At 50.7% G+C, this 18,117-nt stretch overlaps 1 protein-coding gene across 1 annotated transcript in view; it reads left to right on the top strand.

Annotated features, from left to right (window-relative positions):
• Positions 1–18,117, top strand: part of LOC111939391 (uncharacterized) — a 45,542-nt gene that overhangs the window by 14,330 nt on the left and 13,095 nt on the right. Inside the window, exons 17-44 of the mRNA XM_086860974.1 lie at positions 38–187; positions 932–1,147; positions 2,056–2,160; positions 2,243–2,387; positions 2,487–2,701; positions 2,779–2,878; positions 3,503–3,669; positions 4,277–4,510; positions 4,852–4,949; positions 5,480–5,657; positions 6,326–6,553; positions 6,794–6,886; positions 7,049–7,222; positions 7,842–7,997; positions 8,249–8,369; positions 8,739–8,953; positions 9,470–9,721; positions 9,821–10,012; positions 10,921–11,070; positions 11,187–11,290; positions 11,799–12,016; positions 13,397–13,617; positions 14,379–14,525; positions 15,597–15,761; positions 15,902–16,053; positions 16,749–16,917; positions 17,109–17,217; positions 17,719–17,864. Coding sequence (XP_086717100.1) covers positions 38–187; positions 932–1,147; positions 2,056–2,160; positions 2,243–2,387; positions 2,487–2,701; positions 2,779–2,878; positions 3,503–3,669; positions 4,277–4,510; positions 4,852–4,949; positions 5,480–5,657; positions 6,326–6,553; positions 6,794–6,886; positions 7,049–7,222; positions 7,842–7,997; positions 8,249–8,369; positions 8,739–8,953; positions 9,470–9,721; positions 9,821–10,012; positions 10,921–11,070; positions 11,187–11,290; positions 11,799–12,016; positions 13,397–13,617; positions 14,379–14,525; positions 15,597–15,761; positions 15,902–16,053; positions 16,749–16,917; positions 17,109–17,217; positions 17,719–17,864 — 4,620 coding nt within the window. The remainder of the gene's footprint in view (positions 1–37; positions 188–931; positions 1,148–2,055; positions 2,161–2,242; positions 2,388–2,486; positions 2,702–2,778; positions 2,879–3,502; positions 3,670–4,276; positions 4,511–4,851; positions 4,950–5,479; positions 5,658–6,325; positions 6,554–6,793; positions 6,887–7,048; positions 7,223–7,841; positions 7,998–8,248; positions 8,370–8,738; positions 8,954–9,469; positions 9,722–9,820; positions 10,013–10,920; positions 11,071–11,186; positions 11,291–11,798; positions 12,017–13,396; positions 13,618–14,378; positions 14,526–15,596; positions 15,762–15,901; positions 16,054–16,748; positions 16,918–17,108; positions 17,218–17,718; positions 17,865–18,117) is intronic.

Here is an 18,117-nt window from a genome sequence, read left to right on the forward strand (position 1 = left end):
TTCATTTTGCATTTCTCTCTTGCTTCTCCTCTTGCAGCTGCAGCAGCAGCAGCGCCCCAGCTCTGCCCAGCAGGCTCCTTCTCCAGCCTGCCAGGGAGGAGAGCAATTTCTGACTGCCAGCCCTGCCCCTCTGGCTTCTACTGTGAGGAACCTGGCCTCAGTGCCCCCACTGGGGAGTGCTGGGAAGGTGAGTGGGGAGTGAAATGTCCTGCAGGCTGTCACAGTCCCCGGGGACGTGCTCAGAGGACTGTGGGTGACAAATTCACAATAAATGTCTTTCTCTGAGCCACTGGAGTGGCAGAGCCATTTCCCTGCTGGGAGATCTGACAGGAGCAGGAGGTGCTGCACATCCAGAAAATGGGAGTTGTGTTTCACAGGATCCAAATGTTGTTCTGTGCTTCCCTCAGACAAGAGATGGCAGCTTGTTGTTGTCTTTTGAGCCTTCCCATGATCAAAGCTCTGCTGCCTACCTGGTTTCTTCTCTGTACTGGAGGAGAGCATTTTCTGTCTCTCTGAAAAGCCCATTAGAGGTAAAAGCAGCTCAGATGTGAAAACAGAAGCAGCAACATCTGTGTATTCTGAGCAATTTGAGCACTGACAGTGAAAAACTCTGATGTTCAGAGGGAAAACTTTACTTGAAATGCTTCAGTGACTGCAGGGAAACGGAGAGATCAATGTTGGGTCATCAAGTGTTTTCCTGTGTCAGCTCTAAGTCCTGTCCTGGTTGTTGGGGACCACTGGGTGTTCAATTTCCTGTTAAGAGTGCAGTGAGTTTGTGCAGCAGCAGAGGGTCACATCAATAGTTATTTAAGACCAGCAGCAGGTTTATTCTGTGAGTGGCCAGGGAGATGTTTGTGTGCCTGGACAAGCTCTTCTTCCCTAATGAGCAGTTTCTCTGTGCCTAACTCAGCTCTTCCCTCTGTCCCTGCAGGGTTTTACTGTGACAGCCAGCAAGGGCCACTCATCGATGTCACCCTCTACCCCTGCCCACGAGGCTTTTACTGCCCAGCAGGGACCAGCAGGAGCTCCCAGCACAGCTGCCCTGCAGGGACCTTTGGGGCGAGGCAAAAACTGAAATCTCTCCAGGAATGTCAAAGATGCCCAGCAGGAAAATACTGTGAATTCCCTGGCCTGGCTGCCCCAACAGGTACACTGCTCTTCTGAGCATCCTCCTTGTTGCTGGGATCAGCACTGGCTGATAATTAGTGCAGGGTTGGATAATTAGTGCAGGGGTTGGATAATCAGTGCAGGGGTTGGATAATCAGTGCAGGGGTTGGATTCAGGCTCCAGGCTGCTCACCTGTGCTAAGGTAAAATGTCCAATTTTACTCATCTAGAACTTCTTGAGGAAGGAAAAACCCCTCATTTTTCTAAGCAAGGAGTGAGAGAAGGACTGCAGAAATCAGAATTCTGTGTGTGATACTTATTTAAAAAAACATCTGTGTGAAGTTTTTCAGTGTCTGACTTTTTATTTAGAATTAGTTTGGGTTTCTAACCTGGTTCCCAAAGAACTAATCCTTCCATGCAATTGATGTGCATGTGATTAGGTTTAGCAGAGAAACAGAGGGCAAAATACCCAGCAATGACAGCTCTCCATTTTTTTCCAAGATGTTTTTGTTTTCCACATCTGATGACTTTTCTTTGATTCTTATCCTGAAAGGCCCTATTTCAGCAAATCACTTTGATAGAATTCTTAATATTTCAGTCTCTGCTTAAAGATGTGTTGAATATGGTTCTGAAGGGAAATGTGTGCTGGGATATTTGTTGGAATGTGGGATATTTGTAGGGATGTGGGATATTTGTTGGAATGTGGGATATTTGTTGGAATGTGGGATATTTGTTAGAATGTGGGATGTTTGTTGGAATGTGGGATATTTGTAGGAATGTGGAGGCAGTGCCCAGGCATTGAAGGACTTCTCTGTCACCGTGGCATCTGCCACCAGTCCTGCCCTCCTGGCAGCTGCAGCAGCTCCTCAGGGATCCCTTGATGGCAAATGGCTGCACCTGAAATCTGGATTTAGGTGGGTTTTATTTTCCTGTTGTTCTGTTTTTCTAGGAGATTGTGCAGAGGGGTTTTGGTGTAGAAGCGGTGCCCGAGTGAGGAACCCCCAGGATGGAGAGTCAGGGCAGCCCTGTCCTGCTGGTCACTACTGCCCTGAAGGTAGGGGAGCTTTGGAGCAGCATTTCCCTTCATTCCTAGAAATTCTGGGAGCCCTTTCCTCACCATGCTGGGATTTTTCCAGGTGCCCCAGTGCCACTGCAGTGCCCTCCTGGCACATGGTCCAGCCGGGAGGGCAGGAGGAGTGTGCAGGAGTGCCAGCCCTGTCCTGGGGGACATTTCTGCAATGGCTCGGGGCAGAGGGCACCCTCGGGGCAGTGCAGCCCTGGGTGAGCAGCACAACCCCATGTCCATGGCCTGCTGTCAGCAGGGATGGTCTCCAAGGGGTTTTCACCTGTTTGAAATCCAGAGGTGTGTCCTGGCTGCAGGTTCTACTGTGCCAGCCGTGCCCAGAGCCCGACCCCCGGCGATGGCATCTCAGGAGCTCCGTGTCCCGTGGGTCACTTCTGTCCCCAGGGCTCCAGGAGCCCGGTCCCGTGTCCCCCTGGCTCCCACCTGCCCCATTCCCAGGGAGAGCAGTGCCAGGCTTGCCCAGAGGGTCAGTACTGTGTCTCTGGTGAGGAGCCACAGCCGTGTCCCCAGGGTGAGTTCCAGTCACACAGAAATGCCCGCTTTGACTCTCCGAACTCTGCTGGTTCTGATCTGCTCTGTCTTTTCCAGGGTATTTCTGTCCCCAGGGCTCAGCTCTTCCCACTGCTTGTCCAGCAGGATCCTACAACCCTTCACTGAGCCAAACCAGCTGCCTGCCCTGTCCTGAAGGGTGAGACACAGGGAGCTTAGGGACTGCTGGAAAGAATTGTTTATCCAGGCATCCTGGAGCAGTGGGTGTGGGGAAAACGAGCCATTTTACCACTGGAAAGCACTTGAGGAACAGTGAGGCAGCAGAGCAGCTGCTGAGCTGTTTCACAACAGCACAACAGTGGTTATGGGACCAGGAAAAGCCCCAAGCCCACATACAGCCCCTCTGGAAGGGAATTTAGGCTGATCAGAGCACAGAAATCATTGGCACCATCAACTTATCCCACGTCTGGAGTCAAAGCTGGTTCCCTTGGCAACAGGCTGGCACCAGCCTGCTGAAGTGGAAGAGGATCTTGAAAATCACCTGATGCTGAGCCTGGCTTTTCCTTGGGGGATTTATCTCCAATTACTGCCTGGATTTGAACTTGATTAACTTTTACAAGTTGATGAATCACAGCTTGGATGTGTTGTGATTCAAGTTAAGAAAATTACGTCTCTGCGGCTTTTGCAATTATGCCATCAATTTGGCATTTGAGGAATCAACTCAGACTGCAGTGATATGCACAGTTGGGTCCCTTTTCTGGTCAATCCAGCACAGGAGCCAAAATCCTTATTTTATTTTTTTAAATTCTCTCTTTATTCCCAGGTTCTTCTGCCCTAAGAATTCCTCTTCCATTCTGGAGAATGAGTGTCCCCCTGGCCACTACTGCCCTGCAGGCACTGCCTCTGCAGCTCAGTTCCCGTGTCCTAAAGGGACTTACAACCCCTGGTCTGGCAGCAGCCTGAGGTCCCACTGCAGCCCCTGTGAGCCAGGTGAGGCTCAGGAGCCTCAGAGTGTGTTTTATTCACTGAAATGTCTCCTCTGGTGCAAAGCAGGTCGGGGGAAACACTGCTGGGAGGTGCTTTTCACAAGAGTTTTGTGTCTCCCTGATTTCCCACTCCCAGCCCCCTTCTTCCCCATTCCGGCCCTGTTTTTTCCCCATTTTTTCCCAGTTTTTCACCTCTCCCAGCCCCTTTTTATCCCCATTTTTCCCAATCCCATCCCATTCCAGCCCCATTTTCCCAAATTTCCCCCACTCAGACCCAATTTCCCCACATTTTCCTCCTCCCAGCCCCTTTCTCTCCCATCTCCCCAATCCCATCCCCATTTCCATCATTTATCCCTGTTTTACCCCATTTTTCCCAGTTTTTTAACCCCTCCCAGCCCCTTTTTATCCCATTTATCCTCATCCCATCCCATTTCTCCCCATTCCAGCCCCATTTGCTCAATTTTTCCCCCACTCTCACCCATTTTTTCCCACATTTCCCCTCACCCAGACCCTTTTTCTCCCATTTATCCCAATCCCATCCCATTTTCCCCCATTCCAACTCCGTTTTTCCCATCCCAGCCCGGTGCTGATGGCCTGGTTTGCTCTCTCAGGGCACTTCTGTGCACTCCCTGGGCAGTCCCAGGTGACAGGACCCTGCCTGGCCGGGTTTTACTGCACGGGAGGAGCTGCCAGTCCATCCCCCAGGGATGCTGAGGTGGGGAATGTGTGTCCCCAGGGATTCTACTGCCCTCTGGGCTCTGCCTCCCCCCTGCCCTGCCCTCCTGGCCAGTACAGCAGCTCAACTGGGAACACTGGGATTCAGGACTGCCTCCTGTGCGATGCAGGTAAAGCAGAAAAATCCTGATTTGTGAGATTTCAGCCATTTCTAGGGCTCTGGAGCAGGAAATCCTGAGCAGCTGCTTTCCTGGAGAGAGGAGTTAGGTGGAGCTTTCCTGAACAGAGGTGCTGGGCAGAGGATAGAAACTAAATCTGCCACTTTCCCACCTCAGAGGATGCTCACAGTAAGGTGTAGATGAAGAGGTTCCCTTTCCACCCTTCCTCACATCCAGAGGAGACACAAATGCTGTTTGTTCTCGAGAGAACAGCTGCATGAATATTTCCCCACCCCCAGCTTTGCTGTTGTCTGTCTGGAGCCACCAAAATCATTCTCTTAATTTAATTTCAGGTTATTTCTGCAATGGGACTGGACTTGTGTCTCCCACTGGGGTGTGTGAGGCTGGGTTCTACTGCAGTGGAGGAAGCCTTTCCCCCAGACCTCCCAGGGTAAGCTGAGGTGTGCTGGAAATAGTGTAAAATATAGAAAATAGCTGTGAAACTGAGGGCCACCAGGCCACCTGAGTTCTCCTGCCCTGGATCAGACTCACCCTTCCAACATTTCCTCCCTCATCAGGTGCATCTGGTTGATTGATGGTGAAAGGGGAACAGAGATAACAAAATACATCTGGCTTTCCTTGAGCTTTCCGTTTAAAATCTAAGCAAAAGTAGCTCTGTCTTTGCATGTTGATGCCGCAGAGCAGCGCCGAGTGTCACATCACATTAAAATTCCAGAGGTTAATAGTTCATGAGTTTGATTAGAGTGCTGCATCTGCCAGCCCTCCTCTGAGGCAAAATTCAGCAGGAATTTTTAAAGATGATGACAAGACTCAGCCCTGGCTTTGTGCAGCCTTCAGGAGCAGGGGGTGAGAGCAGGATTTCACAGTGAATGTCTGGTTCCCTTCATCTTCACAATCTGACTCAGATCTTTTTGCACACGAGGAGTTTTCAGGATGTAATTGTGGTGTTTTCCTTCCAAGCCAACTGCCAGTGGAGGTCCCTGTCCCCCTGGGCATTTCTGTGAGGAGGGGAGCAGCAGAGCGCAGCCGTGCCCTGCAGGGACCTACAGCCCATCCTGGAGTGGGACACGGTGCCTGCAGTGCCCAGAGGGCTTTTACTGCACCTCTGCCTCCACCAACTACACGGATTGTCCTCAAGGTGGGTTTGGCTGCACCCACCAGGGCACCCTGCTGCTCCCCAGCTGCCTTTGACACTCCTGGACCTGCCAGAGCAGTGACAAATTGCAGGATGGGCCCACACTCATGGCTTGGGGTCAGTCCTTCTGATGCCTTAGGATTTCAGCTTTTCTGTTTCTCACACATTTGTACTCCTGCCATTCCTCAGTGTGTGACTCCAAACTCCACACACACTGGGAGCTGCTGCTTCCCCACTTTGGGCACACACAACAATTCCTCTCCAGGCCTGGCAATCAAGGACACCTCACTGCCTCAGGACCCAGAGATGGAAACAAAAGGGAGTTGGGGGCAGCAAACTTGGGGGAAATTCCTTCATTCCCTGCAGCTGGAATTGGGAGATGAACCCCAAATGTGCAAATGGACCAAAATCATAAAAATGTCAAAACCTGTGAGCCATTTTTGGGTGCAGCCCCTGGGGGGCTTTGTCTGCCCTAAATGCACCTGAAGCCCTTCAATAAATAGAGCTGCTTTTTATTCCCTTAATTTTGTCTGGCCTCTGTTTTTAGGTAGCCCCAAAAGGCATCACTTCCCACAAAGAGATGAAGTGAATGCCTCGTGTGCAGGCTGGGAATCCTCCCTAGGCTGCTCCCAGCCTGTCCCATCCATTAGGAAATCCCCTTTTCTCTCTAGGTCACTACTGCCCCAGCAGCACAGAATTTGCCACACAGCATCCTTGTCCCCCTGGCACCTACAGCGAAGCCCTGAACCTCTGGGATGCTTCCAAGTGCCAGCTGTGTCCTCCTGGAAGGGTTTGTTCCAGGCCAGGCCTGGCGAGGCCAGATGGGCTCTGCACGCCTGGCTGGTTTTGTCCACCTGGATCCACATCAAGCACACCAATGTTTCCTGGAAATTTCTCTGGTAGGGAGGGGAACAGCAAATGGTGTTGGTGGGAGGATTGAGTATTGAGGGGGATATTGGGGTCACCTAGAGGATATTAGGGTTTATTAGGATATTAGGGTTGCCAGCCAAGTTCAGGATGGCTGTCTTTCCCTTTTTTCCCCTTAATTCAGTGCTCTAGCTCTCTTCTTTCCCGAGCTGTTCTAATAAAATAGTGTTTATTTGCAGTTCCCATGTTTCAGCTCACTGTGTCTTCCACAGGAAAGGCAGCTCCAGCCCCAGGACCTGTTGGGTTGTGCCAAGCAGGAACTTTTTGTCCTGCTGGGTCACCCTTTCCCCTTCCCTGCCCTCCAGGTAGGAGCTGGGTCTTTCTTCCAGCACACATTTTTTGGGTTAGCTTTTTGGTGCCTGTGTCCCCTTTCCCCTTCTGCCCAGACCCACAGGTGATCCCAGCCTCGTGCTGGGACTGCTCCTGCTGTCTCCAAAAGCTGCTCCTGGTTCTGCCCCGTGCTCCAGGTCGGTTCTGTGCCAGCCCAGAGCTGGCAGCTCCCTCTGGGCCCTGCGAGGCCGGGTTCTACTGCACGGGAGGCTCCACAATCCCAAACCCCAGGGATGGCACAGCTGGAGACATCTGTCCCCAAGGCCACTTCTGTCCCACAGGGAGTCACTCCCCATCTCCGTGTCCCCCAGGTAGGTTTGGTGGCAGCTGGTCCCTGCTGCCATTTCCCTTCCCAGAGCCCAGCTGAGGCTCTGCAGCCCCTTCTTTCCTGCATTCCCCAAGGAAAAGCTGCTCTCAGCATGGGAATTCAGCCTCTAAACCAGCGCTGCTGGATTGGAACATCAGCCCAGGAATGGCTGAGCTGCCCCTGGAGCTGCTGGTGGGAGGGAAGGCCCTGCTGAAGGACACCCAGCCAGCACCAGTGACAGCCTCTGCACCCCCTGCACAGGGAGAGATCGTTAGCAGCAGCACTAATGAGACAAAGGGCTCATTAAACAAGAGGCTGGGGAACATTTGTTTCTTCCCTGGATTAAATCTATGGTTGTATTAGCAAGGGATTGCACTGCTCAGTCCAGAAATAAATAGGAATTCACCTCAGCAGTTGGGAGAAGCCTCTCCCAGCACCCTCTGATAGGAAGCTCTCATCCCAGGGAGTGCTGGGATTTTGGGAATTCCTTCCTAAACCAGCATCCTTTTGCATCTTCTGGGACAAGTGCAGCCAGAAATTTCTTTGAGATCCAGACAATTCCCCCACAACCACTTCCAGAGGATGCAATAATGTGATTTTGGTGGGTTTTTTTTCCTTATCAGGCTCCTTCTTGCCCCATCCTGGTGGCCACTCAGCACAGGACTGCCAGCCCTGCTCCCCAGGCTGGTTCTGCTCCCAGCAGGGCCAGAGCTCCCCGCAGGGTTTGTGTAAGGAAGGATGGTTTTGCCCTGCAGGCTCTGTGTCAGACCAGCAGTCAGGTAGGAATTCTTTGGGGTCGTTCTTTACCTACAGGAGTTTCAGCAGAAAAAAAAAATCTGACTGTAGTTGCGTTTTAGAAATTACTGTTGAGGTGAAAAACATGTTCCAAAAATTTTTGCAAGTAACACAGGATAAATTATTGGGTAACAGGAAGAAGTATGCAAAATAGGGGATCTTATCAAGCAAAAAAAAAAAACCTGAAAAAATAAAAATATTTTCACCACAGGGGTATTTCTTGTTTTCCTCACAGATTATTTGTGTCCTGTGGGTCACTACTGCCCCCCTGGCAGCCCAGAGCCCGTGCCCTGTCCCCCTGGAGAATACCAGGAGCAGGCTGGGAAAGGCCAGTGTGAAACATGCCCAGCAGGAATGTGAGTGACATGGATTGGCTCCTTCCTCTTGATCCTTCCTTAGGAATTGTCAGGAGTGTTTGCCTCAGGCTGCTCTGTTTGATACACAAGCTACACTTTGATATACAGGAGTGGTTTTCCTGTTTCTGTTTTCACATCACCTTTCCCTCCACTGTGGCATTGTCTGTACCACAAGAGTATCACAAGGTAATCCTGGTAGCTCTGCCTGCAGGGATGGGCAGGGTGATCCTGGCTGGTCCCACCTGAGCTCTCCGTTGGTTTTTCCAGGGAGTTTCCTTCCCTTTCATTCTGTGGTTGCTGCTGCGCACGGAGTTCTTTATCCCTGGCAGAACAGAGGGAGAGCACAAGCACTGGCATTTTTTTTGGCAGGTTCTGTGCCCAACAGGAGCACCCAGGTGATGCCCAGCAGAACATCCATGGCGTGGCCAAAGCCCTGGAATGCCCAGCAGGCCATTACTGCCCACCAGGAACCAGGGCTGCCAACCAGTACCCGTGTCCAGAGGGCACCTACAGCCCCCAGCCCGGCCTGGCAAACCCCAGGGACTGCAGGCCTTGTCCTGGGGGCACGTTCTGTGCCAGGACAGGTGGGAATTGTGTGTGGATTAAACAAAATCCTCGTCTGCTTTGGATCTGGGGGAGAGGGAAGTGTTCTGTGCTGTTCATCCAAATGTTACAGAGCATTTGCAGCCATTTCTGGGACCCCTTGAGCAGATTTTAAAGGGTTTTTTGCAAACCATGTTTTGAAATTTAACTTAAAGGCAGATCAAGGTGGTTTTGTTGTAGCAGAGGTTATGAAACCAGAAATCAAGCAGCCTGGGGGTTAGGACTCATTTGGGTTTGTCTCTCCGTGGAATGACTTATAATGATCAGCCTCCTCTAAAATGGTGATTTAGGGAACAATTTGGGCTTTTATCTCTCTGCTCATCAGCTGTGTGAGCAAATACTGAGAGTACAGATTGATGTTTCAACTAACAGAGCTCCTGATTGGCCAGGGGGCTCTGGGGTCATCGTGGTGACCAGGCTTGTCCGGTTGGTTTAGTCCCAAAATGTGATTTCTGGGATGCCTCTGGCTCATCTCACCTGATGCTGGTTGCCTTTAGGACTCTCAGCCCCGAGCGGTCTGTGCTGGCCTGGGCACTTCTGCACTTCCCAGGCTCGTGTTCCCGCCCCTGTGGGTGATGGCACAGGGGGTCTGTGCCCAGCAGGGCATTTCTGCCCTCCAGGGAGCCCCCAGCCCCAGCCCTGTGCCAGCGGCACCTTCCTGCCCCAGTCTGGGATGGCTTTCCACAACTCCTGCCTGCCCTGTCCTGCTGGGAAGTTCTGCCAAGGAGAAGGTCTGGCTGCTGTTTCTGGTGTGTATTGCACCCATCCAACATCCTTTTTCTGTCCCAGATTGGATATTTTTTATATTTTCTGGTTTCAAACCCGACGCTGAAGCTTTTCTCTTGCAGGACCGTGTTATGCTGGATATTTCTGTGATCCTGGCTCCACACAGCCAGACCTCAGGCATTGCCCTGCTGGCTTCTACTGCCCTGAAGGCTCTGAATTCCCAATTCCCTGCAGTCCTGGAAGCTTCAGCCCTGTCAGTGGGAAAGGGCAGTCAGCAGACTGTCAGCTCTGCCCAGCTGGGCACTCCTGCAGTGGTGAGGATGTGCTGGGGTTACGGAGCGAGGAAAGAAAATCACCCGCCACAGCTCCATTTCTGACAGCTTTGGGTACAGCAAGGACAAACTGAGTGCCCCACATCATTTCTTGGTGGTGATGGTTTCTAGCACCAAGCAGAAATGCCCCAAAAAATTTTAATTCCACAACTCCTGTTGGAGCAGTCTGGGAGCAGCCTCAGGTCACACAGAGCTCCTTGGCTGCTGTTAAACCCTCTCTGCACCTCCTGTGCATGTCTGGCATGGCTGTGGCCTGGCAGAGAAACAAATATTCTTGCCAGGGAGGCAGAGCTGCTCCTGCTCAGAGGTTCTCACCATCTGCCTGCACAAATGTTGATCTGCTCCCTGGTGGTCACTCTGTAACCAATAACCAATCACCAATTCACCCATCACCTTCCTGGGGACAAAGAGGCTTTTCCTTTCTCACATGAGCAGCTAGGAAGGAATTACTTGACTGAGCTAACAGTGAGTTTTAGCAGAGCTGGAGCCACAATTGAGAGTCTCAGAATCCCAGCTGAGCTTTTTAGGGGGAAGCCTTTGTTTTCCCCAGGCATTTAATTCAGGACTGACTCAGCTGTGTGGTAAAATGTTCTTTTTCTGAGGCTGAACTTCAAAGAATTGGTGCTTCCTGATGTGAGATAGAGGTGTATGAGGAAGGAGAACATTATTTTAGGTTTTCATTGTCTCTGATCTGGGCAGAAGCAGGTCTGAAGGACCATGTGCTATATCATCACCTGCAAGACCCCACTGCTATCCTCCTGCCCCATGGGATCTGCTTTCCCTGTGCCCTGTGTCTGCCTGGACAAATGGGGGAAGGCCAGTTCTGTTGATGGAGAATGTCATTACCTGTCACAACCCCTCCTCAGGGAGCTTCTTCCCTTGTGTCCCAGGTCCTGCAGCACAAACTCCTGAGCTGTGCCCTGCTGGGCACTTCTGTCCTCCAGGGACCACCTTCAGCACGGAGCACCCATGTCCCAAGGGCACCTTTGGCCCCAGGACTGGTGCCACCAGTGAGTCTGACTGCGAGCCCTGCCCAGCAGGTGAGCAGGGACTGGGCACAGAAAATGTGCAAAGCATTTCTCTTTTCACCTTCCTGACCCCTCCACTGCCGTTCTGTGCAGCCCCTTCCCCTGACGTGGCTCTCTGCTTCTTTCAGGGATGTATTGCTCAGCTCCAGGGCTATCCCAGCCATCTGGATTTTGTTACCCAGGCTACCACTGTGCCAAGGGAGCCATCAGCCCAGCCCCCTTCAAGCACAGGGTGAGTGCCAGGCAGCAGCAGCACAGTCATCTGGGCACCAGGATGGCCTGTCACACTCTCCTGGTGACACCAGGATGGCCTGTCACACCCTCCTGGCTGCTGGTGGCACCAGGATGGCCTGTCACACTCTCCTGCTGACACCAGGATGGCCTGTCACACTCTCCTGGCTGCTGGAGGGATGTTTTCCAAGCATTTCTGCTCCCTCAGCTGCAGGGATGTGCTGCTCCTGATGTCTGCTGGAATACCTGGCTGCCCATGGATAAATTCTGGCCAGGCTTTCATTTCTACGTTGCACAGGAGCACGGGGTCTGACATCTCCAAAATATGCCACCAGGAACAGGAAAAGCACCCTTCAGGAGCCTTTTTATGCCGATGGTCTTTCTTTAGTTTCAGAGGCAGCAAATTTGCAGGACTCAGCCCCCGTGTGCCCTGCCCAGAACCTCTCTCTGTGCCCACTGTGCCAAATCTCCTCCTGGTAACGCTTTTCCCCTGTATTTTCCTCATCCAGGTGGAATCCTCCAGCCCTGCCCTGCCTGGCAATGACATCTGCCCCGTGGGTCACTTCTGCCCCGGTGGCACCGAGCATCCCGTGCCGTGTCCCCCCGGGTCCCTGTCCGGTGCCGTGGGCCTGGGGGCAGAGGAGCAGTGCCAGCCCTGCCCTGCTGGGAGGGTCTGCAGTGGCCCAGGGCTGGCTGAGCTGGCCCAGACATCGCTGTGTGACCCAGGGTGAGTGGCACTGCCACTGGGCAGTGACCAAACACAGCCTTGCTGTGCCTCATAACCAAGGGACATCCAAATTTCCACATCCTGGGCTCATCCACAGCCCTTTGGTTGGGACGTGGTGCCTCCTTGTAGGTGTTCACAGACATTCCTGTTCCCTTCACCTTTGCCTGATATTCTTATAAATATTTCTTCTCTGTTTTCAAGGGGAAAAAAAATCAATATTACAAATGAATTGCTGCTGCAAATCCCTTATTTAGTTCCATAATCACACTTGCTGAGAATTTCACCTTTTTTTCCCTTTCTGAGTCCTCTTCTCCCACAAGGTGGTGCAAGAGCCAGGGACAAGGCACCGTTCCCAGGCTGTGAACAGTGCCCTGAGCAGTGTCTGTCCCTCTCATGAGCCTCGGGGCAAGAGGATACAGAAATTGGATTTATTTTATAAGTGTAACAGAGTCTAAGAAGTGATTTCAGTGCAGTGTAATGAGATTTCATGAGATCTCTGAGAGGAGCTGGCTGTAGAATGGAGCAGAGAAAATCTCAATGAAATTTGTTTAGAAGTTGAAGCTAACTTCAATTGTATTCCCATTGTATTGGGAATGCAATGAGAGCTACGTTGAGAAGGACTGAAAATAATTATTCTTGGGAATATGAGGGATTTGACCTGTCCTAATTGAACTTTAAGCTTTCCCAAAATTTCCATTAACCCTAAAAATTATTATAGCGTAGCTGTAGCAGCAATGATCAAGACTTTCTGAGCTGGATGGAAATGAAATATAAATTATAAATGACTCTCAACTTCCAAAATCCATAGGAGGAGTTTGATGATTTTCAGCACCTTTATCGCACAGCATCCATCACTGCTCAGAACCTGCTGCTCACTTGGAACTGCTCTTGTTTCCAGGCAAAAAAAGAAGCTGCTTTTCTGCTTTTCATTCAGTGCTGTTCCTTTCCCACTCTGTTGTTTTCCTTCAGGAGTGGGAACTTTTTCTTCTAGAGAAACTCTATCACTTGAATCCTTGTCTGTATGATCACACCTCTCATTTCTTTGTTGCTCAGCTCTTAGAATCATCATGGTTTCTGAATTCCTTCATCTTTGCTCATTGTGAGGGGCTGGGAGGGAGGGAAGAGAGCACTGGGGATAAAAAGAAGCTCAGCAAAGTCATATATTAATCAAAATATATTATATCATATATCATATCATATCATATCATAATTTTGGTAAAAAAGGCCTTTTCCCAGGAGTTTCAGGGCACAAAGTGAGGCGAAGCTTCTGGCACAGCCAGACCAAGCTGTGTTTTCCAGGGCTGGTTCTCTGCATGCCCCCAGCATCAGCCATGAGCAGGACTGGCGTTCCCAATCCAGGTGGATTCTCTCTCTCCCCAGCTATGTTTGCCTGGAAGGAAACTCCGCTCCGTGCCCTTCGGATGGGATCCATGGGTACCGGTGTCCCAGCGGCTCCTACTGCCCGGCGGGCTCGGGGCTGGAGCTGCCCTGCGAGCCCGGCACCTTCAGCCCCGAGCCGGGGGCCAGCTCCTGCCTGCCGTGCCCGCCGGGGCTGTGCTGTGCCGGGGCTGGCACCGTGCAGCCCCGCAGCTGCCCCAGAGGTGAGCGCAGGGCACCGCCAGCCTCCTCTCTCCGCTCAGGGAGTGAGGGGTTTGCCCTGGCTGGGAGCAGTGTCTCCTCCTTGCTGCAAGGATGGATGTGTAAGGTGTTTATTCCTCATGCGCAATATTCTTCATAGTTTATGTCTACGTGGTTTTCTAAAGGTGCCGTGTTTCGTTCTAATTGGTTTGTGACTTACTGCACCTCAGTTCGTTGGTTTGTAGCGCCAGTACACGCATCTGTCAAAAACTCTCCAACAGTGCTTACGTTCTTGTCTCCTAAACAAAAGATGTTTCACAGCTTCCACTGTAGTGAACAAACAGCAGAGTCCCAAGAGAGAAGTTGCAATTATCCAAATGAAACATGGATATTTGCTAACTACTACTACTACTACTACTACTTGTATATAGTATACCACTACTACTTGTATATACCACTTGTATATATGTATATAAAATTTTGGCTCACTTTCACTCTAAATAATCGTTGCTGACTATTACTATCATAGAGAAACCTTAGAGAGAAAGATCTTGGAAGAGTGGGAAGAATACTGTCCTTTTGGTTATTCCCTGCAGAGGGAAGGAACAGGGGCAGAAGCCTCTTTTGGCTCCGGTGCAGATTTTCTTACAGATCTTCCCAGGCTGGCTGTTAGCTGTGCTTGGCTGAAGTAGCAGGCCCAAGCCGTGATTTTACAAGGGTAACAAGGCTCTTATTTTCTATGTGTGTACCGAAATGTGACATTTCCTGGCCCTCTCCACGGCAGGGTACTTCTGTCCAGGCCGCACTGCCGTGCCCCTGCCCTGTCCCGAGGGGACACTGAGCCCCTTGGAGGGGGCGCTGGCACCCACAGCCTGCAGGCAGTGCCCTGCTGGCAGCTTCTGCCAGGGAGAGGCCAACTGGGAGCCCGATGGTGAGTCTGGCTGACAACAAACCTGCCCCAGCAGTGGGCACTGGGGCTGGAGCATCTGGGGAAACGGGAAACATCTCTGGGAATGGGGTAAAGGCTGTGGCAGGACACCCAGAGGCTGTGCGTATCACCCTCCTCTTCCCTCTGTTTCATTCTTCTCACTCAACATTTATTTTGGTTTCATTATTATTTGATTTGGTTTCAAATTATTATTATCATCATCATCATCATCATCATCATCATCATCATCATCATCATCATTATTATTATTATTAATTATTATTATTATTATCATCATCATCATCATCATTATCATCATTATCATTATCATTATTCTCATTATCATTATTTATTTCATTATATTTATCATTATATTATTTATTATATAATATATATAAGTATTATAAAATATAATGGATATTATATTATAATATCCATTCTCTTTTAATGTTTCATTATTTTCTTATTATTTCTTATTATTTAATTATTATTTTATTTTAGTATTATTACTACCATTATTTGGTTTTATTATTATTTGTATTTGGTTTTATTATTATTTTTATTTAATTATTATTTTATTTTAGTACTATTACTATTATTATTTGGTTTTATTATTACTTTTATTTGGTTTTATTATTACTTTTATTTAACAGTTATTTCTGTAACTGCATTGCTTTTCCTTCTCTCCCTTGTTTTTTTTTCTGCTCTCTCTCCCTTTGCTTTAACATTTTATCTCTGCTCTTTCCATTCTCCAAAATCCTTCCCCTCCCATTTATACACAGAGTAATTGTGCCTGGGCCAAAACTCCGGGCTGGATTCCTGGAAGGAAAAGAGCAGAATTCTTCCCGCAGGGAAGAGTGTGGGGACAGTTAGAGAGGAGATAAGGAGAGCAAACAGCAGTGAGGTCAGTGGAGTGAAGAAAGGGATGGAGGCCAGGGGTTAATGGGGAGAGGAAAGGCAAAGCAAAGGTGACCAGCCCAGGCTATCAGCACAGATAACCCGGGACAGGGACGGGCTCTGGCTGCTCTCAGAAGGTTTCTGGGGTGTGAGGGGTTCCTCCCTGTGTGTGCTCAGGGCCCTGCTCTGCCGGCTACTTCTGTGAAGGAGGAGCCGCCAATGCCACCCCACGGGGGACACCAAGGTTCCCCCTCAGCGGGCCCTGCCCTCTGGGCCACTACTGTCCCAAGGGAACTCCATTCCCGGTTCCTTGTCCAGCTGGCACCCTCAACAACGCCACTGGTGAGTGTGACCGCCCCCATGGCTGACCTGTGGTCACTTCAGTGGCCCCTGGGGTCGGTGATGGTGGCCACAGGCCTGCAGTTCAAACAGCGCCGCTGGTGCTGGCAGCTGTCCCTGTTCATGGTGTTTGTGTCCCTCAGGAGGTGACTCCCAGGACAGCTGTGTGCCCTGCTACCCCGGGGCTTTCTGTGCCAGCACGGGGCTCAGCTCTCCCACAGGACCTTGTTCTGAGGGCTTTTACTGCCCTGCAAACTTCAGCTCTGTCAGCCCCATGGCGTTCCTGTGCCCCAAGGTACTGCTGGGGGGAGATCTCAGCTCTGGGCAGGGCTGCTCGTGGCCCACAGTGGCAAAGGGTCACCCTGAAACGCTGGTCACATCCACACAGAGGTCTGGGTGACCCTGGGATTTATCCAGCCCTAGCTTTGGCAGATATTTGCTGTTGTTAGGTAGATACTGCTATTAGTAGATATTTAGAAAAGAGACTTGATAAGGTAGAAGCCTTGTCAAGCCTCTAAAGGAGAGGAATGATGCCTTGGGATTTTAACTGTTTCTGTTTCTCACACATCTGTACTCCTGCCATTCCTCAGTGTGTGACTCCAAACTCCACACACACTGGGAACTGCTGCTTCCCCACTTTGGGCACACACAACAATTCCTCTCCAGGCCTGGCAATCAAGGACACCTCACTGCCTCAGGCCCCCAGAGATGGAAACAAAAGGGAGTTGGGGGCAGAAAACTTGGGGGAAATTCCTTCATTCCCTGCAGCTGGAATTGGGAGATGAACCCCAAATGTGCAAATGGACCAAAATCATAAAAGTGTCAAAACCTGTGACCTGTGGGGGCTTTGTCTGCCCTAAATGTACCTGAAAGCCCTTCAGCAAATAGAACTGCTTTTTATTCTCTGAATTTTGTCTGGCCTCTGTTTTTAGGTAGCCCAAAAAGGCATCACTACCTCCATGAAATGCTCTCCCTCCTCTTTCCCTCCAGGGTCACTTCTGTGGCTCAGGGACAGCCGTGCCGAGGCCGTGCCCTGCTGGGCAGTACCAGCCAGCCCCGGGCTCTGCCTCCTGCATCCCGTGCCAGAGAGGATTCTACTGCCAGGAGCTGGTGGCAGGGGACCCCAGGCTCTGCCCTCCTCATTGCTACTGTCCCCCAGGTACTGTCACCTGCTGTGCCTGCCTGTGACCCCAGAGATGTGCAATCCTCAGTGTCTCCCCCAGGCCGGGTGATGAGGAGGTGGCAACGAGCCAGCGTGGCACAGTGGCCACCTGAGAGTCACTTGGTACAGCTCGAGAGCCTTGTCACTCCACAACAATCTTATTTTTGTCTCTGTGCTCTCCCTTTTAGGGACACAAGTTCCTCTCACCTGTCCTGAAGGCACCTTCACTCCTGAAAACACAACTGGCCTCTGGAATGAGAAGGAATGCCTGCCTTGCCTCCCTGGCCACTACTGCAGGTTAAGATTCGTTTCACCCTGGTGTTTTTTCCCTTCCTCTGAAGTAGTTTGACATCCTTGTTTTGTGCTGGGAAAGTTATTCCTGAGTCCTCTGCTGCATTTCTCTCACTCAAAGAAAAAGAAATAGAAGCTTAGCCACAGATTTGGGTACAGAGACATTGGATCAGTGAATTCCGGGAGGCAAAAGCGGTCTGGCATCATTGCTGTGGCACAAAGAAGCAGCTGAAAGAGCTGTGGGTGGCATTTATGAAACCATGGGAATAATACAGAAAGTCCAGCCTGGTGGAAAGTCACCCACAATCTCCATGGAATTTGAACTGGCTCACTTTAGCCATCTACATGATTTTATAACTGGAAAAATGTGTCTATTTTCTCTCTCATGTCAGAAGTTATTTTTCACTGCCAACCTCGCAGAGTTCCCAGTGCCAATCCACTGCTTTTGCACCAAACCAGCAGCAGCAGCTCAGAGTACACAAATTCTCCTTCTCCTCTCTGCTCCAGGCATGGAAAGCTGGAAGGGAAATGTGCTGCTGGATATTTCTGCCTGTCTGGGAGCTCCCAGGCTGCTCCCCAAGGCCTCCCCTCCTCCTGGCGCTTCCTGGCCGGCTGCCGCTGGGGCCAGGTGTGTGCAGGGCTGTGTCCCGCAGGTAGGTGAGGATCTCAGTCATATCCACACCTCAGGGCATTGACCTGCTGCTGACCAGGTGGAGTGTATAATATATTGCATAATACATTGCATTATGTCTAATTAAAACTATCATTGCTCATCGATTTCCTCATTTTGGAGTTTTTTGGACCAAAGTATGCCAGACCAAAAAGGCCATCTGGAAATTATTGTGCTGAGCTGTCAGTCCAGAAGAGTTTGAAGGCTCCTGACTTCCCAACAGCTGTAAAAGTTCA

This window comes from Cyanistes caeruleus, chromosome 23 (assembly GCF_971803275.1).
Source record: "Cyanistes caeruleus chromosome 23, bCyaCae1.hap1.1, whole genome shotgun sequence".
Taxonomy (NCBI): domain Eukaryota; kingdom Metazoa; phylum Chordata; class Aves; order Passeriformes; family Paridae; genus Cyanistes; species Cyanistes caeruleus.